The following is a 27,021-nucleotide window of genomic DNA, read 5'->3' on the forward strand; positions in this document are numbered from 1 at the left end:
TCGGTTAAGCATCCTGACTCTTGATTTTGGCTCAGGTCATGATCTCAGTGTTGTGAGATCAAGCTTCTGTTGGGCTCTGTGTTCAGCATGGAGTCTGCTTATCCCTCCCCCTCTGCTCCTTCCCCTGCACTTTCTTTCTCCTTCTTTCTCAAATAAAATCTTAAAAACAAACAAACAAAAACAAAACAGTGAAATGGTCAGAAAAGTTGTAACTTGCTAGGGAGAAAATTAAAGATAAGAGTGTGAGGGATTAGGTTGGGACATATATGTATTTAAATGCCTGTTTCTCGGGGTCCCTGGGTGGCTCATTGGGTTAATAAGCCTTTGCCTTCGGCTCAGGTCGTGATCCCAGTGTCCTGGGATCGAGCCCCACATCAGGCTCCCTGCTCGAGGGGAAGCCTGCTTCTCCTCTCCCATTCCCCCTGCTTGTATTCCCTCTCTCGCTGTCTGTCAAATACATAAATAAATAAATAAAATATTTTTAAAAACAAAGCCTGTTTCACTATATGGTTTTATTGGTCATTTGGCAATTTTGATGCCTTTTTTTCTTGAAAATTTTTTATTCCTCTTTAAAAAATGCTATCCTGGGGTGCCTGGGTGGCCCAGTCAGTTAAGCATCTGCCTTTAGCTGGGGTAATGCTCTCAGGGTCCTGATCCCAAGGTCCTGGATTGAGTCCTGCAGGGCTCCTTGCTCAGCAGGGGGCCAGCTTCTCCCACTACTTGCTGCTCTCCCTGCTTGTGCTCCCTCTAAAAAAAAGTAAAAAGTGCTACCCTATTTTTGTTAGCTAGGCATAGTTTCCTTGAATTGTTATTTGTGGTTGTCATATATGTGCTGATACACTTAGATCATTTTTTTTTTTTTTGCCTTCAGTGCTTTTTACTTGATTTCTAGGTTTCCTTCGACTGCTTTTCTGCTCTCTTTCTTAAGGCGTTATCTGTGTAATCATCTTAATTTTTTGGTGCTTGGAGGGTTATATATTATCTAGGACTTTGGCCATCTTATTTTGCTAGTTAAGATTGCTGCTGGGTCACTGATGAAATAAATCATATTTGTCAGTCTCCATTTCAATTCTCAAATATTTATATTTTCATTTTTATAATTTTCCTGTAGTGTAGTGTTGGGCCCATCTGGCACTATCTTTTGTCTGACTCTCGGGGAACATTCTGGGCTTTATTTTTTTTTTCTCCTTTCTTTCATTCAGTATGACACTAGTTAGTGGGCTTCTGGATAATTGAATTAAAATTAGATTATCACTGTAAATCATGGTTATATATTAGTTGTATTAAGATTACATAAAGCTGCAGTTTTAAAGTTAAGTATAACTTTATAGTTTTATAAACTCATTTTTTTGTTTCATAAAATGAATTGTATATCTTAAAAACAAAGTCTTACAATTAAAGAGATTTTAAAGATTTTATTTATTTATTTGACAGAGAGAGAGATATCACAAGTAGGCAGAGAGGCAGGCAGAGAGGGAGAGAAGGAAACAGGCTCCCTCCTGTGCAGAGACCCTGATGTGGGACTTGATCCCAGGACCTTGAAATTATGACCTGAGTGGAAGGCAGAAGCCTTAACCCACTGAGCCACCCAGGCACCCTACAATTAAAGAGATTTTAAAGGACAAGTAGTCCCAGCTCCTACCCAAGAGCAGATGTTCCTTCACAGTATCCTTGTTTAGCAGTTAACTCATTCTCATGAAGCAGCTTATTTTTTCATCATATTATTTTACCCACTGACCGTCCTGGGATCTAGTCTTCAAGATGGCAGTATGAAATTTACTACATCTCTTGGACTAGAAACCTGAGATAACCTGTGCAGCCTGGGCGGGGCGGTGTTGGGGAGCGGGGGAGACTCTAGCCATTGGTTTGCTATTGAAACTGCCCAAATTGTGCAAGTAAAAAGCCACAGCTACCCATTTATAGCTAGCTCCTCAGTTATTGATACAGAGAGTTGTTGAAGCTTGAACATATTCTTGCTGATCCAGGGTTTGGAAGAGGCTCAGTTTTAGTTGGCTTTTCTTTGTGATTTTTTTTTTTGTCTTTTTCAAGGTTTTATTTATTTGTCAGAGAGAGCACAAGCAGGGGGAGCAGCAGGCAGAGGGGGAAGCAGGCTCCTGCTTGGAGCATAGAGCCCCATGTTGGACTCAATCCGAGCACCCTGAGATCAGGGCCCAAGTTGAAGGCAGACACTTTACTGACTGAGCCACCCAGACGTCCCTGTTTTTATTCAATGTATACTACTTGGTTTTCACTGTGCTTGCTGCTGGAAAATAAAAAAAAGAATGTGTCTTTAAAAGGCTGTCTGGTGAGGAAGAATGTTTTTCCTCCTGTGGAAACTTTTGGGTAGTCTTTAATATTTCCTCAAGTGTGTTTATTTCAGAGCAGAAGCATCTGTCATCTTTTGTTTTGGTTTTTAAAGGTTTTATTTGAAAAAGAGAGATACAGAGAACACAAGTGGGGACAGAGGGAGAGAGAGAGAAACAAGCAGAGTCTCAGCTGAGTGCAGAGCCATACGTGGGTTTCAGTCCCAGGACCCTGAGATCATAACGAGTTGAAGTCAGGCGCTCAACCAACTGAGCCACCCAGGAGGCCCCTGTCAGCTCTTTATATAGATAGAATTTAACTTAAATAGTAAACGAGGTACTTAAATTGTTGATGAATAATGTAAAGACTTGGGAAAATGTGAATTATTTTCTTGATTAATTCTTAGGAGGTATTTTCTTACTTTATTTATTTATTTGTTTTAAAGGTTTTGTGGGTTTTTTGTTTTTTGTTTTTTTTTAAAGGATTTTTTCTTTTAAAGATTTAGTTACTGGAGTGCCTGGGTGGCTCAGTCAGGTAAGCATCTGCCTTAGGCTTAGGTCATGATCTTGGGGTCCTGGGATCCAGCCCCACGTTGGGCTCCCTGCTCAGTGGGGAGTCTGCTTCTCCCTCCCTCTACCCCTGGCTTGTACATTCTTGCGCGCTCTCTCTCTCAAATAAGTAAATAAAATATTTAAAAAAAAAAGATGGATGGATTTATTAGAGGGTGCGTGCCCGTGAGCCATAGAGGGGGAAGGGGAGAGAGTGTGGAGACTCCTGCTGAGTGTGGAGCCTGATACAGGGCTCTATCTCACAACCCTGGAATCATAACCTGAGCACAAATCAAGACTCAGAGGCTTAACCAGCTGAGCCACCTAGGGACCCCAGAAGGGTTTTAATAAGGAACGAAAGTACTATTAATCTTTTCCATTTTCTTTAATTCAAGCTCCTTTAACGTTTGAAGGTTCAAAATATTTTTTATAACTGATTTCCCCAGAAAATGAAGTTTGAAATGAGGCAATGAAGCCATAGGTTAATCAAGAGCCTGAGAACTTTGACATGTATTTGACAGTTTGCCAAAGAGTATGTACCTGCATTTATTAGCGTACTTATTTTTTGGAATTTGTTTTTCCTTTTTTTTTTTTTAAATATTTTATTTATTTATTTGACAGAGAGAAATTACAAGTACATTGAGAGGCAGGCAGAGAGAGAGAGAAGGAAGCAGGCTCCCTGCTGAGCAGAGAGCCCGATGCGGGACTCGATCCCAGGACCCCGAGACCATGACCTGAGCCGAAGGCAGCGGCTCAACCCACTGAGCCACCCAGGCGCCCCTGTTTTTCCATTTTTTAAAGTTTATATTTAATTTATTTATTTGAGAGGGAGAGAGATCACAAATAGGGGGAAGGAGTAGAAGAAGCATACTCCCCACTGAGCAGGGAGCCTGATGGCAGGTCTCAATCCCAGGACCCCAGGATCATGACCTGAGCCAAAGGCAGAATTTTAATCCACTGAGCCACACAGGTGCCCCTGTATTTCCATTTTGTAACACATTTTATTTAGAATTGCTCAGGATTCAGAAATCCAGAAAACTCACTAAACTTTCTTTTCCTTTCTTTCTTTTTTTTAAAAGACTTATTTATCTATTTTAGGGAGAGTGCATGCATGTGAGTGGTGGGGGGGTGCAGCGAGCAGAGGGAGAGAGAGAATCTCAAGTAGACTCCACTGAGTGTGGAGTGTGACATGGGGCTCAATCCCACGACCCTAAGATCATGCCATGAGCTGTAATCAACGTCAAGTGCCTAACCAACTGAGCTCCCCAGGTGCCCCTAGACTTTTCTTTTTTTTTTAAGTTTGTTTTTTGTTTGTTTCTTTGTTTTTTATTTGACAAAGAGGGACATAGTGAGAGAGGGAACACAAGCAAGCGGAAGATGAGAGGGAGAAGCAGGCTTCTGGCTGAACAGGAACCCAATGTGGGGCTTGATCCCAGGACCCCAAGAACATGACCTGAGCCGAAGCAGACACTTAACAACTGAGCCACCCAGGGGCCCCAGCTTTGTTTTCTTGATACTCTGATGACTTCATGCTAATGATGACCACAGATTAACATAAGATGTATAATTTTTTGAGGATGATGACCATGTTTTTGTTTACCTTCACATTCTCAGTGTATGAGACATAGAGTTCATAATGTTTATTTTTAGGATTCTTGGAGGTATCTTTTAGCAAAGAATATTTAGTACTGAATATATCTTTAATATTTAATGATTGGTAAGCCTATAAAATTTGTAAAAATTTCAGCCAGTATTTTTTTTTTTTGAAGATTTTATTTATTTATTTGACAGATCACAAGTAGGCAGAAAGGCAGGCAGAGTGAGAGGAGGAAGCCGGTTCCTTGCTGAGCAGAGACCCCGATGCGGGGCTCGATCCCAGGACCCTGAGATCATGACCTGAGCTGAAGGCAGAGGCTTTAACCCACTGAGCCACCCAGGCGCCCCTCAGCCAGTATTCTTCAGATACTTTTGTCTCTGTTTCCTTTTGGTACTCCAATTAAACTTATCCTACCTCAGTCAACCAAAAGTCAGCTGGTAAAATTTATTTATTTATTGTAATAAATTTATTATAAATAATAAATAAATTTATTTATTAAATTTATTATTTATACAATAAATAAATTTATTTATTGTAAAAAAGCATACTGCACACCAGAGGAGTGAGGGGACATCTTATCAAAGAAAAGGTTTTGTAGGATTTTGGGTGGATAGAGGAGTTTAAGTGGTGAAATTTAAGTGGAACAGTGTTTGAGAGGCTCAGAGCAAAGTGGTATTGTCTGTAAAGGGATCCATATAACGGCTTGGGCTACAAAGTGGGTCCAGGGATCCAATTTACTTGAAACCATGAAGTTAAAGTAATTATGGGAGGTTGTGTCAAGAAACTCTTTTTGAAGCTGTGTATCTCTTCAAAATAACTTAGATCCTCCAGGTGAGAATGTATGCCTATTAATTTTTGATAGAATCCTAGTCATAGAGGCTTTTGCTTTGTTAGGTATTGGATATTTCCCTTATGAGATTTATTTCATTTTGTTTTGTTTTAAAGATTTTGTTTATTTTTTTGAGAGAGAGAGCATGAGAAGGGGCAGGATCCGAGGGAGAAGCAGAATTCCTTCTGATCAGGGAGCCCAGTGTTGGGACTCGATCCTGGGACTCCACAATTATGACCTGATCCAAAATCATTTGCCCAACCAACTGAGCCACCCACATGCCCTCCCTTTAAGATTTGACTTACTCTTATTCCACTATAGCTAGTGGGAACATGAATTTTTTGCAGTTCTGGGAAAGAACAGTTGAGGGATTGTTTCCTTGCTCTTCTGGGGGGAAGTTCATTCCCTTGCTTCAGGTATTTTTTCTTTACACATTCGCTCATCATTACTCACTACATACTTGATGGGGACCCTCTGTATATCCAAAGTACTTTGAGCAGCTTTCTCCTCTGATATCGTGCTCTACAAAACTGCCTACTGCCTTCATCTTCCTGGTTCCATTTCAGAAGAGAGACTGCTGCTGGTTGAACTGTGAATTCTCCCTTCCTGTGTTATTGCCTGGAAACTCAGGCAATTATAGGACTGACTTCATATTTTTGCCCTCTCAGGGATCATTGTGCTATGCTCTCTGATGTCCATTTTCTGGAAGCTGTTTCATAGAATTTTTTTCCCACACTTTATTTTCAGATTGAAAAGTGAATTTGGTCCCTGTTACAAAATCATACCCAGAAATGGAAATCCTAGATTCATATATGTGTTAATGATAATCATTATGTTCTATATCCCCTTTTTTTTCCCTTCACGAGGACTTAAGAATATAAGGATTTCCTCCAAAACTAATGATCCATTTTTGTTTCTATTGTTCTCTTTTCTTCTCTCCTTAATTTTAACTTGACTTGATCTGGAATTTCATTTTAGAATTGAAATACAATTTTGTCTATATATGCTTAGTTATGATTTCTGTATTGCCCATATAAAAAACATTTGAGAAATGGACATTTGGTTTTTCCAAAACCAGATTAAAAATAGATGAGGAAATATGTTAAACAGTAAGGAGGGGGCACCTGGGTGGCTCAGTGGGTTAAGCCTCTGTCTTTGGCTCAGGTCATGGTCTCAGGGTTCTGGGATTGAGCCCTGTATCAGGCTCTCTGCTCAGCGAGGAGCCTGCTTCCCGCCCCCCACCTCTCTGCCTACTTGTGATCTCTCTTTCTCTGAAATAAATAACTAAAATCTTAAAGAAAGAAACCGTAAGGAGTAGAAGGAGGTAAAATCAGAATTTAAGCCTTTTTTTTGTGTGTGATGGATTTCGTAGGCCTACTGCAAATAGAACTTGGAGATTCTTTTTTTTTTTTTAAGATTTTATTTATTTATTTGACAGAGAGAGAGAGATCACAAATAGGCAGAGAGACAGACAGAGAGAGAGATGAGGAGAAGCAGGCTCCCTGCTGAGCAGAGAGCCCAATGCGGGACTCGATCCCAGGCCCCTGGGATCATGACCTGAGCCGAAGGCAGAGGCTTAACCCACTGAGCCACCCAGGCGCCCCAGAACTTGGAGATTCTTAAAAGCCTGGCAGAAATGGTTGACAGTAGCCCCTTTACTTTTCAGTAAGGACCATTAAAAGTAGAAAATCCTTGTCACCCAGGGTCACATATGGGTTATGTTTTAATTTTTTTCTGTATCTCAGCCAAGTAGGTATTGCTATTAAATTTTTCATTTGTTGGGGTGCCTGGCTGGCTTAGTTGGAAGAGCACAGGACTCTTGATCTCAGGGTCATGAGTTTGAGCCCCACATTGGGTGTAGAAATTAGTTTAAAAAAATCAAAATTTTCGGTGCGCCTGGGTGGCTCAGTGGGTTAAAGCCTCTGCCTTCGGCTCAGGTCATGATCCCAGGGTCCTGGGTTCGAGCCCCGCATCGGGCTCTCTGCTCAGTAGGGAGCCTGCTTCCTCCTCTCTCTCTCTCTGCCTGCCTCTCTGCCTACTTGTGATCTCTCTGTCAAATAAATAAATTAAAAAAAATCAAAATTTTCTTTCATTTGTTTTTGATAGGGTACTAGCAAAATTTAATTTCAGCTTATAAATAAATATGTTCTTAACACTTCCCACTTGTAAAATTGGCCATACTAGGATTATATTCATCTTTTTATTATTCTTTGGCTTCTTTCTTACTTTCCTTCTTTTTTTCCTTTCTTCCTTCCTCCCTCCCTTCATTTGTTCTTAAGACTTTATTGAGAGAGGGAGAGAGAGCAGCACAAGCAGGGGTGCAGAGTGAGGGACAAGCAGACTCCCTTGCTGAGCAGAGAGCCCAACGAGGGGCTCGATCCCAGGACCCTGGGATCATGACCTGAGCCGAAGGCAGAGGCTTAACCCACTGAGCCACCCAGGTGCCCCGTTACTTCAGATTCTTACGTGGCAGTGGCTTGCATCTATAAAATCGTTGCTACCAAATTACTTTGAAGTTATGTTCACAAACTGAATGGTGGTATGCATTGTTCTTCATGTAGATAGAAATTAACAAATTTTTCATAAAAATAGCAGCCCATTTATTTAAAAGGTTTATTTCTGGACTTTAACTTAAGAAGGCAGAAAAGATTTTCCGTTCTTTCTCTCTTGTACATGTGGATTACGTTCTCTTTGTAGTGCTCTGTATTAATCTATTCTGTATTAACCTATTCTAAATGTCTTGTTTTTAGCAGTACATTCTGATTTTAGTTTAAGGATGTCTGCATTTTTCCCTTAAATAATTTAATAGTTTGAATATTTAACAAATTATTAAAAATTTTTTTTGTCATAGGGTGGTACAATTTGAGATTATATACTTAAGCTTAAAAGAAAGTTCTAAAGAGCTAAAAGTTATCCTAATCTTGGTAAAACTTTCTCCCGCAAACTCCCTCTGCTTCTGCTACCCATCTTTTTTAAAACTCCTTAAAACTTTTTAAATCAATAAATTTTTATTTAAGGAATTTTACATGTGATTCCTTCCACTGCTTATCATCATAGCTCCTCCAAAGTTTGAATCATAATCTTCAAAATAGCCCTTTTAAAAAGAACTTTATTAGTTCAGTCCAGTTGTCACTGTCAGTCCAGAGTTATTTTGGTTGGGCTTCTTTGATCTGTACTTGAATATGGACATACTTCAAAAACTCTACACCTGTAATCTTTGGGATCCAATTTCGTTAGGGCCCTAAAAGTCAAATTGTACAAGTACAGTGACGGCTGTTTTGGCAAATGATCTAGAAGTATTATTTCTTAATTGTTTCTAGTACTGAAAAATCTTATTACTTCCACTCTACTCCGTGAGCCTAACAGAAAATGTTAACAGGTCTCATTGTCATCACTGCAATAGCTTGTGTCTCAATGTAGCCATATTAACCATTTCTTTCAGAACTCATATAGTTGTAGAGTATGCTGATTGAATTACTGGTAAGAGTGCTATTCTCTTCTCATGTTATCCTTGTGTGGGTAATGCTAGATGAATTCTAATCAGCTTACTATATTTATCTCATTTAGTACATAGTTTTCTTTAAAACTCAGAAGTAAATTTGGTACTTTAAAAAAAAAAATTCGGGGCGCCTGGGTGGCTCAGTGGGTTAAGCCGCTGCCTTCGGCTCAGGTCATGATCTGAGTCCTGGGATCGAGTCCCGCATCGGGCTCTCTGCTCAGCGGAGAGCCTGCTTCCCTCTCTCTCTCTCTGCCTGCCTCTCCATCTACTTGTGATTTCTCTCTGTCAAATAAATAAATAAAAATCTTAAAAAAAAAAAATTCATATGGCTTAAAAGCAGTTATTCCAATTATTTTTTTTTCCCTTTTAGGGGCCAGTTCAGTGAAAGACAGCATAATATTGTCATTTCTTCTTAGCTTTTGGTGAAGCAGTTCTTCTTTCCTCTGTTTTATAATTGTGATTCAGTAAGCCAATCTGTTAAGCATGGACTTGGCATTACAATTGTAAAAACCCCAATTTTATTCATTGTTCTCATAGAAAACTGGGTTCTCTGTCATAGATAAATGCTCCATACGTCTGTTACTGGCATGTTTTACCTTTAGCTGTAGTAATGTTATACTTAGGGTTTTTCTTGTTTGTCACCCCCCCCCAGAGTTGAAGAGAATAATATGTTTAAGATTAGAACTGAAATATGCTAAAATAATTCCAGATCTTTAGAATGTTGTTATAGGGATCTTTCTTACTTTTTTTGTTCTAAGTACTCTTCTCATTAGATGAGATTAGAGCAAACAGAATCCACAAATATTTTAACACCAGGAAAAATTAAGGAATTTGGTTAATGGGGCATCTGGGTGACTCAGTCGTTAAGCGTGTGCCTTCGGGACTCAGATCACGATCCCAGCGTTCTGGGATCGAGCCTGGCATCCGGGCTCCCTGCTCAGTGGAAAGCCTGCTACTCCCTCTCCCACACCCCCTGCCTGTGTTCCCTCTCTCACTGTGTTTCTGTCAAATAAAAATCTTAAAAGGAGGGGGCGCCTGGGTGGCTCAGTGGGTTAAAGCCTCTGCCTTAGGCTCAGATCATGGTCTCAGGGTCCTGGGATCAAGCCCTGCATCAGGCTCTCTGCTCAGGGAGCCTGCTTCCTCCTCTCCCTGCCTGCCTCTCTTGACTACTTGTAATCTCTATCAAATAAATAAATAAAATCTTCCAAAAAAAAAAAAAAACCCTAAAAAGGAATTTGGTTGATATGATATGTCTCCTTTTTAAGCCAGAATAAAATTAACATTAAAGGTAAGCCTAGTGTAATGGTACAGTCAGAATCACCTGGCTAAAACTTAGCTAGGTTGCTGAATGATAAGGTTAATTTTCATCTTCCATGAAAAGTTGATTCTGTACACAGTCACTTTCACTAGCATGTAGCACAGTATTTTTGTGTACTCTCCATACACAATTAACTTAGGTGCATGTGAATTTGGAATGATTTTTAGGAAGAGCTCAAGAGTCCATCATTGTCATCCTTAGCCACCCGCGCCCCTTGGGTATCTGTGTGCACACCACATCCAGGGTTATTTTTCATTTTAATCTTTAGATAGTAGGATTTATCTTCATCTCCTCCCCCTCCTTATAATAAACACTATATTAACCATGTAGAACTTGAAATAATAGTCAAGGAAAAGTTTTAATTGAATTGACTTTCTTTTAGATAAGCATTAAAGTGGTAAAGCATCAAAACTGTTTAAAATAGGGCGCCTGGGTGGCTCAGTGGGTTAAACCGCTGCCTTCGGCTCAGGTCATGATCTCAGGGTCCTGGGATCGAGTCCCGAATCGGGCTCTCTGCTCAGCAGGGAGCCTGCTTCCTCCTCTCTCTCTGCCTGCCTCTCTGCCTACTTGTGATCTCTCTCTGTCAAATAAATAAATAAAATCTTAAAAAAAAAACTGTTTAAAATAATAGTATTACTAAATTGCTTTGTTCAACAAGAGTAAACAAAGTTCATTGACTATGTCCTTCTAACATAAGTTATTTGGTTATTTTGTATATTGTTAGGCTTTAAGGGCTTTTTGAAAAAGAATTTATTGTGGTAAAAAAACAAAACATGGTATCTCCCCCCCTTGGGAAATTTCTATGTGTACGGTACACTATTGTTAACTGTAAGCACAATATTGCACAACCAATCTCTAGAACTTTTTCCTGTTGCATGATTATTTTTTATATGCATTGAGTAGCAGCAGCCCCCTGTTTACCCCTTCCCCCAAGCCCTTGGCAACTACCCTGCTGTCTGTTTTTATGAGTTTCTCCTGTAAGTGGAATCATGCTGTATTAGTCCTGTGACTGCTTCATTTAGCATAACATCCTACAGGTTTATCCATGTTGTAGCATGTGATAGGATTTCCTTCTGTTTTACGGCAGAATAGTCTATTGCATGGATATATTACATTTTCTTTATCCATTTATCTTTTTTTATGATTTTTAAAAAAGATTTTATGTATTTATTTGAGAAAGAGGGAGCAAACGTATGAGCACAAGCTGGTGAGAGTAGGCAGAATAAGAAGCAGACTCCTTTTTGTGCAGGGAGCCGGATGTGGGCCTTGATCCCAGGACCCTGAGATCATGACATGAGCTGAAGTTGGATGTTTACCACACTGTCAGGTGCCCTGGTTTTTTGTTTTGTTTGTTTTTTTACAGTAATCTCTGCACCCAATGTGGGACTCAAATTTAGAGTCACATGCTTTACTGACAGAGCCAGCCAGCCAAGTGCCCCTGTCCATTTGTGGTTTGAATAGTATTTCAATATTCAAATAGTATTTGAATATTTCCACCTCTTGGCTGTTATGAATAATGCTGCAGTGACCATGAAAATGCAGATACTTCTTCAGGATCCTGCTTGATTGATTGATTGATTGATTGATTTTTTTTTTTTAATGAATGCCCAGAAGTAGAATTGCTGGGTCATAGGAGTATTCTTTTTTGAGGAGCCTCTGTGCTGTTTTCCGTAATGGCTGCACCATTTAAATTCCTGCCAGCAGTGTAACAGGATTTCCAGTTTTTCTATATCCTTCCCAACACTTAATTATTTTCTGTTCTTTTTGATAGTGACTATTCTAATGGGTGTGAGGTGATATTTTATTAAGATTTTGACTTATATTTCACTTTTCTTTTCTTTTTTTTTTTCTTTTTAAGATTTTATGTATTTGACAGAGCACAAGTAGTGGGAGCAGCAGGCAGGGAGAAGCAAGCTCCCCATTGAGCAGAAAGCCCGACGTGGGGCTTGGCCCCAGGAACCTGGGAACATAACCTGAGCTGAAGGCAGATGCTTAACCTACTGAGCCACCCAGGCACTGCATCCCCCTTTTTTTTAAATTCATATGAGAGAGAGAGAGCACAAGCTGAGGGGAGAGTCAAAGGGAGAGGGAAAAGCAGACTCCCTGCTGAACAGGGTGCCTACTGACCCACCCAGGGACCCCTTAATTTATATGTCACTTATGATTACTGATGTCAGGCATCTTTTCATATACCTGTGGTTCTTTGTATGTCTTTTTTTTTTTTTTTTTTTAAGATTTTATTTATTTATTTGACAGGCAGACATCACAAGTAGGTAGAGAGAGGTAGAAGCAGGCTCCCTACTGAGCAGAGAGCCCAATGCAGAGCTCGATCACAGAACCCTGGGATCATGACCTGAGCCGAAGGCAGAGGCTTTAACCCACCAAGCCAACCAGGCGCCCCCTTTGTGTGTATTTTTTGGAAAAATTTCAAGTCCTTTGTCTATTAATCATGTTTTTGTTTTTGTTTTGCTATTGAATTGTAGGTGTTCCTTTTATACTGTGGATAGTGACTCCTTATTAAATAAATCATTTACAAATGTCTCTCCCATTTGTAGGTTGCCTATTTACTTGTTTCCTCTACTGTGCAAACTTTTTAGCTTGATGTCTGTGTGTGCATTTGCCTCTGTTTTTGGTGTCATACGCAAGAAGTCATTGTTAAGACTACTGTTGGGCTCTCTGCTCAGCAGGGAGTCTGCTTCCTCCTTTCTCTCTGCCTGCCTCTCTGCCTACTTGTGATCTCTCTCTGTCAAATAAATAAATAAAATCTTAAAAAAAAAAAGACTACTGTTAATGTAACGTTTCTCCCATGTTTATTTCAAGGTGTTTCACAGTTTTAGGTCTTTTATGTTTAAATCCTTAATCCATTTTGGGTTGATTTTTGTTTATGGTATAAGATAATTGTCCAGTTTTATTCTTCTGCATGTGAAACCTGGTTTTCCCGGCACCACGTGTGGAAGAGATGATCTCCACTGTGTAGTTTTAGCACCCTTGGTGAAGATCATTTGACCATATATATGTGGATTTGTTCCAGGGCTCTGTTTTCTTCCATTGGTCTTGAGATCTGTTTATGCGAGTACCCTACTGTTTGTTGTCGTTTTTTTGTTTTTGTGTTTTTAAAGATTTAATTTATTTATTTGACAGAGATCACAAGTAAACAGAGAGGCAGGCAGAGGGGGTGGGGAAGCAGGCTCCCCACTGAGCGGGTAGCTCAATGCGGGGCTCGATCCCAGGACCCTGGGATCATGACCTGAGCCGAAGGCAGAGGCCTTAACCTACTGAGCCACCCAGGCGCCCCTGTTTTTTGTTTTTTGTTTTTTGTTTCCTTAAGATTTTATTTATTTATTTGACAAGGAGAGAGCGATCACAAGTAGGCAGGCAGAGAGAGGCGGGGCGGGGGGGGCAGGCTCCCTGCCAAGCAGAGAGCCTGATGCAGGGCTCAGTCCCAGGACCCTGAGATCATGACCAGAGCCAAAGGCAGAGGCTTCACCCACTGAGCCATCCTCTACCCTATTTTTTTTTTTTTTTAAAGATTTTATTTATTTATCAGAGAGAGAGGGGGAGAGAGAGAGCACAGGCAGACAGAATAGCAGGCAGAGGGAGAAGCAGGCTCCCCGCTGAGCAAGGAGCCCGATGTGGGACTCGATCCCAGGACACTGGGATCATGACCTGAGCCGAAGGCAGCTGCTTAACCAACTGAGCCACCCAGCCGTCCCGTACCCTATTGTTTTGATTACTGTTGCTTTATAAGGTGTTTTGAAACCAAGAAGTGTAGGCCTCTAGTTTGTGTTTTGTGAAGATTGTTTTGGCATTTCAGCGTCTTCTCCCCCCCCAGCCCCCAGTGTCTTGTGATTCCATATGAATTTTAGGTTCTTTTTTTTTTTTCTTTCTGTAAAGAATACCATTGAGATTTTGATAGGAATTGCATTGGTTCTCTAGATCTGTTGGGAAGTATGACCATTTTAACAATATTAAGTCTTATAATCCATGAACACAAGATGTCTTCCCATTTTTTTTTCACCTTTTAATTTCTTTCAACAGTGTTTTGTACCTGTCAGTGTACAATCTTTTGCTTCCTTAGTTAAGTTTATTGTTAAAGTTTCTTTCTTATTTTGCTTTTGATACTATTGTAAATGGGATCTTCTTCATTTCCTTTTTGGATTCTTTGTTAGTTGTATAGAAATGCAGTTGATTTTTATATCCTACAACTTTAGTAACTATATTCTAATGGGGTTTTTTGGTGGAATCGAGTTTTCTATATACGTGATCATATCATCTGTGAACTGATAGAATTTTACTTCTTTTCCAGTTTGGATACCTTTTATTTCTTGCCTAATTGCTTTTGTTGATATGTCTAGTACTATGTTAAATAAAATACGTTAATATATTTTTCTTAAAGAAAAAGCTTTCAGTTTTTCACTGTTGAGTATGATATTAGTTCTGGTTTAATATATGACCTTTATTATGTTTAGGTAATTTCCTCGTATTCCTAGTTTGTTATTTTTATTATGAAAGGGTGTTGAATTTTTTTCAAATCCTTTTTTTAAATCCAGTTGTCATGATGGACAGAATTTCATCTACTCTGTTAATGTGATGTATTACATGGGTTGATTTTCATGTTAAATTATCCTTGCATCCCAGTGATAAATCCCGCTTGGTTATGGTGTATAATCCTTTCATTGTGTTATTGAATTCAGTTTTCTAGTATTTTCTTGAGGATTTTTTCCATCTATACTCATCAATGATAATGTTTTGGGCAAAGACTTTTGAAATGAGTGAGAACGATGTATCCCCGTCTGATTTTTATAATAATAATACTTGCTAACAGCTTGTTTTTATGTCAGTTATTTCATTTGTTTATTGCAGTAGACCACATACTCTAGTTTTCTTGTGAAGGTGCTAGACTCAGAATTACACATCATTACGTAACTATTAGTGGTAGTATTACCCATAATAGTTAATACTTATAGAGAACATACTCTTTCAGGCACTCTTCTAAGTGTTTTACATATATTCATTTAATTCTCACAACAATCCTTTGTAGTAGGTACTATTAATAACCGCATTTTACAGATGAGTAAAATGTTGAGTAACAAGTATAGAACTCAGGGTTTATCTGGATTTTAATACAGACCATCTGGTTTCTAAATCTGCTTTGTTAGGTATATTGCCATTCACAGTTAACTGGAAGGCAGTCTATTTAATTTAGACTCTTGACTTGCTCTGGCATTTTGTTACCTGTGGAATCAGATAAACTTCTTATTATCTAAGATTATTATGGGACATCAATTTTGTATGTGTGTGTTTGTGTGTGTCCCCCCATCAATCCTTTTTAATTTTAATTTTTTTAAGGTTTTTATTTATTTGAGAGAGAAAGCGAATGGGGAAGTGTGGGAGAGGGAGAGACAGAAGCAGACTCACCGATGAGTAGGGAGCCTTAGGACTCATTCCCAGTACCCTGAGGTCATGACCTGAGCTGAAGGCAGATTCTTAACCATCTGAGGCACCCAGGGGCGTTGTATCAGTGCTTTTTATTTTTATTTTTTATTCTTTTTAAAGGTTTTATTTATTTATTTGACAGAGAGCACAGTTGGCAGAAAGGCAGGCAGAGAGAGAAAGGGAAGCAGGCTCCCCGATGAGTAGAGAGCAGGAGGGCCTGGGATCATGAACTGAGCTGAAGGTAGAGGCTTAGCCCATTGAGCCACCAAGGCGCCCTATATCAGTGCTTTTTAAAAAGAAGTAAAGCACTTGAGCTTTGAGGCACCTGTTCTTTTCAAATGTCCTTGATCTTCCTGGGCTCATGAGTGTGCTTTGAATATTTAAAGTTGCTTAAGTGAGGTACCTAACAGCTAGCAGTCATAGGGATTATATAGCTGATGTTTGAGAGAAAAACAGTAAGGAATAGGGAGCTAGGTTTTAAAATTTATGTTAAGTCTAGTCTACGTGGCTGTGCCTTAAGAGGCTTGATCAAGTCATTGCCTGGTGCATAAATTTGCTTTAGATTACCAGTGTCTCCTCACTTTATGCAAACCTGGTATATAAGAATAATGGGTTTATATACATAATACAAGTGAGAGACTTTATTTTTCTACTTTCACAGTAGGATTTCTTTTAGTGTTAAGATTTTTCTAACATATTTAATATACAAATCCATTTAAGCTCTATCTTTTATTTTTATTTTTTAAAGATTTTATTTATTTATTTGACAGACAGATCACAAGTAGGCAGAGAGGAGGAAGCAGGCTCCCCGCTGAGCAGAGAGCCCGATGCAGGGCTCCATCCCAGGACCCTGGGATCATGACCTGAGCCGAAGGCAGAGGCTTTAACCCACTGAGCCACCCAGACGCCCTTTATCTTTATCTTTTATCTTTTAAGCTTTATCTTTTAATAAACCAATTCTTGTGGAGTTTAGACTGTATTCTTGATGTCACAACATGGTTATTTTAAAGGTAACATTTGAAAAAAGGTAACTTTGATGTTTAATTCCAGTTATGTGAGTTCACTGTGGCTAGTAAGGGAAGATGATTACTTTTATGGATGTAGACTTTTGGCCTGTCTTGAAGTATGTTTCCCCACTTGTACTCTTACTTTTTTGCATGTAGTACTGAAAGTGTGTTGTTTATTATACTCTTATAAACAGAAAATCTCTAAGGAGATCAAATCATTAAGAAGCTTAAAGGACAAAGTTTAACATGACCTTTGTAAAGGATGGAAAAAATGTTCTCAGTCTCAGTCTCCTTTTGAAAGTGAGGTTTTTGTGCTTTTTATAGAGATTTAAATCTTTGGATTTGATTATAGGAGCTTATGGGTCTTTATTCTCAATTTGAAATTCAGAGTGTTAAAATCATTTTTTAAGTTATTGCTCCATACACCTTTTTATTATTTTTTAAAATATATATTTATTTATTAGAATGAGTGGGGAGGAGAGGGAGAAGCTGAGGGAGAGCAGGGAGCCTAATATGGAACTCCATCCCAGGACTCTGGGATCGAGACCTGAGCGGAGGTCTTGATCTTTAACTGTCTTGAGTTAAATTACTTAGTTACGCTTAACTGAGCCACCCAGGCGCCCAAAACTGAAAATTATTTTTATTAAATTTATATTAAATTAAACGGTTTGTCCGCACACTGACCTGAACTGAGGTGGAGCAGTTTACATCCCACTTCATGTGAATAAGAATACATTTTGCTGCGGAAATAATATATGTTATTAAATAGTACTGCTTTAGATTCCCCTGTGTTACATAATATATGGGCTGTATTCCATAAATACTTTTTTAAAACTTTGAAAACTTTTTAGTAATGGTAGTCCTCTGGCCCCAAAAGTTTCACTTAAAAATATTTATGGACCTTTTACTTTCCATAAGTTGCCTTATTTTCATGGTTGGAAGAATATGCAGCATGAACCAGTAGTATTAAGAATGAAATATATGTTGAATTAACTATAGTGATTAGTAAGTACAGATTGGTAATAGTTGCCCACAGCACTAATTGTTGCTTTTGTGGCTGAATACCACAGTGACTTCCATAGGCAGAGGAGCACAGTGGGAATACAAAACAGATATTGTCTATCCTGCTCTCTCTAGGATACATGTTTATGTATTCAAGTTATTCTTTGTGATTTTTATTAAATGTGACACACTTTCAAGGATGCAAAATAAGGAAACAGTTGATCTTTTTCTTATTTCTTCAGTCTCCTACAAAAGCTGTATATAATGCCAGGCATTGGAACCATCCAGACTCAGAAGAGCTACCTGGGCCACCAGTAGTAAAACCTCAGAGTGCTACAGTAAGTGAACTGTACTTTTTAACATCGTTTTTGTTTAGGCCGTTGCTATCTTTATTCACAGTTTGAAAATCTTTGACCATAACAGTTTATTTTGGGTCTTCCTCACTAAAATTGAGCAGCTTCAGTTTAATTCTTTGGAAAAGTGAGGATTGTAGACAGGATTATTGAAATTCTGGTGCTACTAGTTTATAGATAAAGGCCTTAAAAAATACTGGATCATTTTACTCCTGACCCATATCTTACGGAATTACTATATTTAGTGTTTTATGGGTAAATTATTCCATATTTGAAGTTTATATTAGCTATTAAGAGCTATCTTAAGAATTATATCCTACGTAGATCTTAGAGTAGCAAAGTGGTTAGTTTGAAATTACTTTGAGTAATTAATTTCAGAGAACTTTTTCCTGCATTCCAGTAATAGCTTTCAATTCAAAACACATTTGAAAAAGATTCTTACCAAATTATTTTCTCCAGAGTAACTGGGAGGACCATGGATTAATACTTGAAGTTAATGGTAACACCTCAGTCATCTGGAGCTGTCAAGTAATGAATTCTTTATAACAACAAAAAAATTAGGGATAGAGATCTTTCTAAGATATTATAATTACAGTTCCCTGTGTTCTTAAAGTTGAATGTATTAAACTCCCTTTACTAGTATAAGATCATTATTGTGTATATTGGCTATTTATTTATACTCCAAATTACAGATTCTTACTTTAAAAGTTCTTTTGTCTATCTGTTGTGGTTTTCTTGTCCTGTTCCTAACTTTTTATCAATGCTATTTATGTGTGTAATTGTGGTTCTTTATTCCTTCTCATGGTCTTGGAGACAAAAAGCAAACTATGTATGAAATGTGAGGTTTAAAAAGACCAGAAGGAATTCCTGAGCGGTTCTTTTGTGAGTCTTACCTAGTAGTGCATAGAATTTTAAAGTAGCTCTTATAACATTTCAGAGGCCTCTCCCTGCCCCACTTTTTTTAAAAAGCCAAATTTGTTAGGTAGATGAGCTGTTACTATTTTTATATATTTATTTAGAACAATAATTTAATACCTTTATTAATAGGTGAGGCTGTCTTCAAAGGAACCAAATCAAAAAGATGATGGAGTTTTTAAGGCTCCTGCACCACCACCCAAAGTGATAAAAACTGTGACAATACCTACTCAGCCCTACCAAGATATAGTTACTGCACTGAAATGCAGAAAAGAAGACAAAGAAGTAAGCAGCCATATACAGTTTTTACTGCATGTGGATAGATTTTTATATGTAATATTTAGCCTTTTAATGTCTTGAACAGATATCCATGAACTTACCTTTCCTAGTACTTATCTAATGTTTTTTAAAACTTTTCGTTTAGTTGCCGTATAATGAACTGTTTTATACACTTCTAAATGAAGTACTGCAAGCCTGTAGATTTAAATATACTAGTTCATGGTTAAAAAAGAAGTGGACTTATCTTTTCTTGGCAGTTGTATACTGTTGTTCAGCATGTGAAGCACTTCAATGATGTGGTGGAATTTGGTGAAAATCAAGAGTTCACTGATGATATTGAATACCTGTTAAGTGGCTTAAAGAGCACTCAGCCTCTAAACACACGTTGCCTTAGGTGAGATCTTATTTTTATATTTGATAAATGTATGCATCCTCTAGCTTACTGAATATTTCCTGCCAGATAGAGCCAACCATTTTGTTACCATTATTTTGTTATCATAACTATAGTTTATAGGGGGTGGAAATAAGTTACAATGTGGTTGATTTCTTTTAAGGGGTTTGATTCTACATGGACAAAGGAAAGTTGGATGATTGTAGTTCATTAGCATAGTATAGATTTCACTTTACAGATGAAGTGTTATACTAACAAATCTTAAGTTCTTTTTCAGCCCCAAATTTCAGACACATGATAAATATGTTTAAGCATGTTTTGATTTGGATCATCTTTTGCATACTATAGTGGATTGAATTATCTTAATTTGATTGAATTATCCAGTCAGTTGGAATATATCCAATCAAATGTTATCTGTAGTCTTCATGTATCAGAAGCATTATGAAAGGTCGCAAGAGTGGTATAAAGACTACATCAAAGATGATTATGTGTTATTTATATTTATACTAATCACTGTGCATCAACAGGTTTTTAATAATTCAGTTTGCGCATGTGTTTTATATTGTGATCCATATGGGCAGTGGGTTCACACACCCTCACCCTTCCCCATTTGCTTGTTTTGATATTGCATAAACAAAAAACTAATGCACTATTTTCAGTACCCTCCCTAATGTAGTCTATTTTCTCCTAGTGTTATTAGCTTGGCTACTAAATGTGCCATGCCCAGTTTTCGAATGCACCTGAGAGCACATGGAATGGTAGCAATGGTCTTTAAAACCTTGGATGATTCCCAGCACCATCAGGTATTCTTAAGTTTCTGGGATTAGGAAGCATTATTTAAAATTTATAGTGTATTTGGGAGTGCCTGCGTGGCTCAGTCGGTTAAGTGCCTAACTCTTGATTTCAGCTTGGATCATTATCTTAGGGTCGTGGGATGGAGCCCTGCATGGGACTTGCATTCAGCAGGGAGTCTGCTTGCATTTCTCTATCCTCCCCCCATATTTAAATATGCTAGTTCATGGTTACAAAAGAAGTGGACTTCTTTTTAAAAAATTTGTGTATTTGGCTATTAAAAAATATCTTCATTGGATATTCATATATGATTATTTCCTAATTATGGGTTGAGTTTTATTTGCTAAATATATAGAGGTTAATACCAGAAGTTTTTGCTTTTGATATATTATTCAAGGTTATTTTCTCCTGACACTTCTTTCTTTTAATATTATTGTCAATTTATACCATTAAAACATCAGTTACCACACCTAACACACCATATTATACTGGATATTTAATTCTGTGAATATTGAGTTCCTCAAATTATTAAGTGCTGAAAAAAATCTTTTAGGGGCATCTGGGTGCTCAGTTGGTTAAGTATAAATGACTCTGGATCTCAGTTCAGGTCTTGATTTCAGGGTTGTGAGTTCAAGCCACACACTGAGCTCCATACTGGGCATGGAGCCTACTTTAAAAAAACAAACAAACAAAAAAACCAAAAAAACCCCTTTTTTTTAACTCTTTGATATTAATAGCATGAAAAAATAGTTTGAAATTAAGATTTAAAAAAACTTTTTGTTTGGATGTTGAATCTAGTTCTATCTAGCCCATTGTGAAAAGAAACAAAATTCTCATTTTCATTATGACTTTGACCCTAATCTCTTAAAAATCAAGTATCTGTAATAAAAGTCAGGTTTAACATTTTTGATGTTGGGGAAAAAATCGTTACTGGGGCACCTGGGTCACTTAGTCATTAAGCGTCTGCCTTTGGCTCAAGTCATGATCCCAGGTTCCTGGGATTGAACCTTGCATTGGGCTCCCTACTCAGTGGGAAGCATGCTTCTCCCGATCCTACTCCCTCTGCTTGTGTTCCCTCTCTCGCTATGTCTCTGTCAAATAAATCTCAAAAAGAATCAGTACTAACCATTATCATTAGTGGTATTTTCAGACAACTTTATTATATTTTTGTTTAAGGAAATTATGTTCCAAATGCAGATTAGGTGACACAGTCTAATACTGAATCACCTTCTTCTAATTCTTCTTTTTTTTTTTTTAACTTATTTGAGAGAGAGGAAGAGTACGAGTAAGGTGAGGGGCAGTGGGAGAAGCAGACTTCCTACCCAGCAGGAAGCCCGATGTGGGGCTCGATCCCAAGACTCTGGGATCATGACCTGAGCCGAAAGCAGATGCTTAACCAAATTAGTCACCCAGGCATCCCTAATATTGAATCTTCTGAAATTGAAAGCAGTGTACTTAACCCTGAGTGAGTATAATCCCATTGTCAAGTTATATCAGATACAGAACAATGAGGGGGAAGAGAATAGACTTAAGAATTAATTTGCTTTATTACAGTTAGGAAAGGGCCAAGGCATTAGTGTGTGCTCTTGGGGGCAGTGGATCTCATAAGGCCTGTACTGTGACATCATGATTTCAAAAAATAATTTGCTTTGTAAGCATTTAACTAGTCACCTAGACTGAAATTTTTCCATGTTAGGGGATTCAGAGTTTAAATCTTTAGGGGTATCTGGGTGGTGCACTCACTTTAAGCATCCAACTCTTGGTGTTTGCTCTGCACTCAGTGTGGAGTCTGCTTGAGATTCTTTCTCCCTTTCCCCCTCTTGCTTGTTCTCGCTCGCTCGCTCTCTCTCAAATAAATCTTTTTAAAAAAATCTTTAGATATTTATATTTTGTGCATTGAAATAAGTGTTAAGTACAAGATACTCCAAATGTTGGATTATCCCAACATAGACCATTTCGTTATGTAATGCTCACCTAAAATATATTACCTCAGTACCCTGGATTTTAGTACTATAAGCAGAGTATGCTAACTATCTTACCCAAATGATTTTTTTTTTCTTTTTAAAAAAAATTTTTTTTTGAGAGAGAGATCACGAGCAGGGATGAGGAATGGTGGAGGAAGAAGCAGATTTGCCACTGAGCAGGGAGCCCAGTGCGGGGCTCCATCCCAGGACCCTGAGATCATGACCTAAGCTGCAGGCAGACGTTTATCCAACTGAGCCATTCAGGTGCCCCCTATCTAAATGATTTTAAGAGCACATTATATTAATGGTTTTTTAAAAAATTGGTTCAATCAGACCTGATGGATTTATTTTAAAGAAATGAATCTAAATATGTATATTTGAACATCCCAGCTTTGTATTTCTGACACAAACTCAGCTGCTTATTTTATTGAAAAAAAGCTATGTCTGATGCTGATTTTAAGATACATATTACTGATTTAGAATTGAAATTCAACTTTATCAGTTATAAAGAATAAAGTGAAATATAGTGTAAAACATGGTTTTGTGTGTGTGTGTGTGTGTGTGTATGTATGCATAGCTAGGAAAAAATGTTCTTTAAACTCTTATCACAGAATGGCTAAAAAAATATGTAATTCCACTCACATTCTTCTAGTTTGCAGCATTGTTATGGGGAACATCTCTAGAAAGGAAAATTTTAAGTAACAGAGCTTTATTTAATGGATATTTTCCTAGAGTATTCAAAGGGGGGGATTTTCACTGAATGAAACATGTTCAAGGCTTCCAACATGTGAACAAATGTCAGAACAGTCATACTAACTGAAATTGTCACCAATTGCTCACATTAACTTTTATTTTTATCTTTTGAAGAATCTGTCCCTTTGTACAGCTGCCCTCATGTACATACTGAGTAGAGATCGTTTGAACATGGATCTTGATAGAGCTAGCCTAGATCTCATGATTCGACTTCTAGAACTGGAACAAGATGCTTCTTCAGCTAAGCTATTGAATGAAAAGGACATGAACAAAATCAAAGAAAAAATTCGAAGGCTCTGTGAAACTGTACACAACAAGCATCTTGATCTAGAAAATATAACGGTGGGTTTCTTCTTTCTACTGTAAAATGAAAATTACTTTCAGAAAGTTTTACATTAGTACATTAGCAGATGTGTGACTTTGGAGAAGTCATTTAACCTCTTGGTCAACAATTGGGCAAGTTCTTCTAAGGTTCAGTTCTGAGGATAATTCTGTTCCGTGTCTGAAATTCCTGGATTAGTCCATCTATATTTAGATTTTTTGCCAAATTTTCTACTGCATTTTGTCTATCTTTTTTCCTTGGGGGGTGTATGTGTAGGCGTCAGGAATAAAGATTCAGAGGATTTCTGAGGGCCATTTGAGTATTCACTTACTCCAGAGTATCTCAAGGTGTCTGAATAACTCTTCAAGGGCCCAAAACTCAGAAGGAAGTTTCCTAGGCACCTGCCTTTCCTGGAGCGATGGCTATAGTAATATTGGGGTCATGGCCAGTAGTAACTCTTAGATGACTGTGTTGTTTCTGGTTGATTACAGTTTTCCTTTCCTCTGGCTTTTTTTACTTATAGAATCAGTAATATCCCCACAGGTTACTAGACCAAAGAAGATAATTGGTCTTGTCATTTTGAAAAAATAAAATTATCTGCTTATATATAACCTTTCAGATATTCCCAGTATTAAAACTGTATAAATATTGTTTTTTCTACTGCCTACTAAACTGAAAACTGCAGCATTTACCTCAAAAATTAGAGAGTGCTTTGTGCTCGCCAGCTATGACTTAGGGGTATTGCTCTGTTTAATTAAGGTAGAATAGGATATTTGTGTAAAGTGGGGCTTGAGGGGAAAGGCAAGATGCAGAATTGAATGTATTCAGTACATTAAAGTTGGAAAAATAGCTCAGATGGTGGATAGATGATCAGATTGTACCTCACCAGACTATTTGTATACTATGTTTAAAATATATTTGTAATTGAAATATATTTGTAAATATATATTTTGTCATTTATTTTCTTTTAACATTTTTATAGCATATACAGATTTTTTAATGATACAAAAGAATAAATTTGAGATAATTTTTATTTGCTGCATCATTGAATAAGTATACCTTTTTTGCAGGGGTTTCCTATGTTATTCAACATTTTATAGATTCTTTCCAGGCATTTGCTGTTAAATATATATACTTGTCCATTGAATTTTCTCTGTGGTTTGATAAATTTATTAGGATGGTAAATAACAGTATAGTAACTTTCTTATATCATGTTAAGTCATTTACTTACATGATTAAAACCAGAACACAGTTGCTAATTTTAGGATGCCTCTTTTCCTCCCAACTTCAGCTAGTCTTGAATATTTTATTTGTTTTAAATCTTACAGTAGACATTGTTTTGTACAGTGATTGTCCCTCTACACATCAGTTTTGGATTTTTATTAATTACTTCTTCCTTGAAATACATTGTTATTCCTGATGTGCCATGGGAAGATAATTTAAAATATTATAGTGTTTTCATCTATAATTCATGTGACTGAGAGTTAACAGTTGCTCATTAGTATTCTGATTAATGATTTGTGCTTTAACTCTTGGAGAACTATTCCAGTTTTCATATAAAATGTTTGAATTGTAGGCTATTTTTAATTGCTAGCTTATGAGTAGGCTTTATGAATATAGCCTAAAACATCAGACAGCCCTTTTTATGCTGACAGAAGACAAATTAAAATCCCTTTTTAGCATACAAACTTAAGATTTTTTGCTATATTAATTTCAAATTACTGTCCCCTTTCTTCTTTAACAAAGAAAGCCTCATTAGGCTTCAGTTTTATTACTACAGTGAGTCTTGAGCTAATATACCTGAATTGATCTTATTAAATTACTTTTTCAGGGATTTAGAATAAGAATTGGGCAAAATGGAATCTTTCTGTAGTGATGATTTCTAGTTCTTTATTTGTCACCTTTGTGTGTGTGTAATAGACTAACATAGTCTAGATCTCTTCTAAATCTATAATACTAAGATTTTTGCTGGTAAGCTCTGTTTTTTCTCACTTCTCGGTATCTGTCTTCAGTTCTAGATAGGCCAGGAGGACTTAATGTAAACTTGTATCTTTGAAAGGATAAAAGCTTTGGAAAGAAAACCAGGTCTTATCAGCCTTCTAATTTTGTTATGCTGATATTCCTTATTGCAGCAGGAACCAGACTGTAATTTGTTGGTGGGTGTCCCATGCTTTTAAAAGGAAACACAGTAAGAGAGAAAAATAATGATTAAAGGCAAATCAAGAGAAAGAAAAACTCCAGTCCAGTTGTAACTTTGAGCTTTACTGCTCTGTGCTGCTTCTAGTGGTGGTCTCCTCAATCATTATTTATATATAATTTTGTCATGATAGCCACATGATGTATATCCAAGTTGCCAACCCTGCACACAAAGTTTAAGACTGGTGAATCTGAAACCCTGAAAGTAACAGGATTTTTATTCAGAATAGGTAAGGAAATACATGGAATAATAAGAAAAACAAGGAACTTTGCAAGGAAAGTAAAGAATAATGGACGGGGGACTCACTTTTGGAGAAATACAGTTAGCTTATAAATATGTGGGAAAAAATGTGTAAGTTTCCTGTAGTTTGAAAAACTCAAACCAAAGCAGTATCTTTTTTTTTAACCATTTGGCAAAAATGTAAAGTGATAACTAGTGCCACTGGATTCAGGGCCTCTGGTATGTACAAACTTTACTCCTGTAATTAAGTTAATCTAGTATAGTGATTTATAGTTCATATATATGCACTTTGATTTAGCAGTCCTATCTGTGCCTCTGTACCAAAGACCAAACAGTACCACCATTTATTTTATTGAATTGACAAATGGTAGACTACTTTTAATAAGGATTTTCTCTGTGAAAACAAGCTGGTGGTTAAAAGTATTTAACTTAAAGACTATTTTGATAGACATTAGTTCAGTTTTACTTATAAAAGCTATATTATATTATAAAGAATACTCTGGGCTGGTAGCATGCAGTGAACTTTTCCAAAAAATAGTCTCTTAGAAGTATTGCCTCAGAATTTTTGTTAAGAGTCAGTATTTATTAATGATGCCTCTCATTTTTAGACTGGGCATTTAGCTATGGAGACCTTGCTGTCCCTTACTTCTAAACGAGCAGGAGACTGGTTTAAAGAAGAACTCCGGCTTTTGGGTGGTCTGGATCATATTGTAGATAAAGGTATGACATAAACACGTATAATATTTTTATGTGTTAATTTTAACCTGAAGAAAATATTCTGTGTATGTACTTCAAAAAATTACTGCATCGATTTAAAAAATCTTCTTTAGGAGCATCTTGCAAATCTTGAACTTTTGAAGGAAAGGCCATTAGCACTTTGATATTGGAGAATTATGGAAATAATTATAATAAAAGGCTCATGTATTTCAACATCACAGAGTTTTATAAAACTTAGAATAAATAATGTTCAGAGAGGTTCCAGCATACTTCATATGTGAACAGATGGCTTTTAGTGTTAGCTAAGGGGATAGATATTGAGGTGATGAGACCTGCTAATTTTATATCCATTTCGTTTCTCCTAGTGAAAGAATGTGTGGATCATTTAAGTAGAGACGAAGATGAAGAGAAACTGGTAGCCTCATTATGGGGAGCAGAGAGATGTTTACGAGTTTTAGAAAGTGTAAGTATGGACAACTATGTTGGGAAAGTTGTTTAATTTAATTATGATTGTGTGTGGGAGACTATCATATTTTACATTAAGTATCCCCAAAATTT

The 27,021-nt window shown here is 37.3% G+C and overlaps 1 protein-coding gene across 3 annotated transcripts in view; it reads left to right on the top strand.

Annotated features, from left to right (window-relative positions):
* Nucleotides 1-27,021, top strand: part of WAPL (WAPL cohesin release factor) — a 79,695-nt gene that overhangs the window by 34,634 nt on the left and 18,040 nt on the right. For all 3 annotated transcript variants that reach the window (XR_006603278.1, XM_004765782.3, XM_004765781.3), the window contains exons 5-11: nt 17,783-17,878; nt 18,941-19,093; nt 19,345-19,481; nt 20,170-20,281; nt 23,102-23,329; nt 26,355-26,466; nt 26,829-26,926. Coding sequence is in view for 2 of the 3 variants with exons in the window: in XM_004765782.3 (XP_004765839.1) it covers nt 17,783-17,878; nt 18,941-19,093; nt 19,345-19,481; nt 20,170-20,281; nt 23,102-23,329; nt 26,355-26,466; nt 26,829-26,926 (936 nt within the window). In the remaining variant the exon portion in view is untranslated. The remainder of the gene's footprint in view (nt 1-17,782; nt 17,879-18,940; nt 19,094-19,344; nt 19,482-20,169; nt 20,282-23,101; nt 23,330-26,354; nt 26,467-26,828; nt 26,927-27,021) is intronic.

This window comes from Mustela putorius, unplaced genomic scaffold (assembly GCF_011764305.1).
Source record: "Mustela putorius furo isolate JIRA1106 unplaced genomic scaffold, ASM1176430v1.1 tig00003909_pilon_pilon_pilon, whole genome shotgun sequence".
Taxonomy (NCBI): Eukaryota; Metazoa; Chordata; class Mammalia; order Carnivora; family Mustelidae; genus Mustela; species Mustela putorius.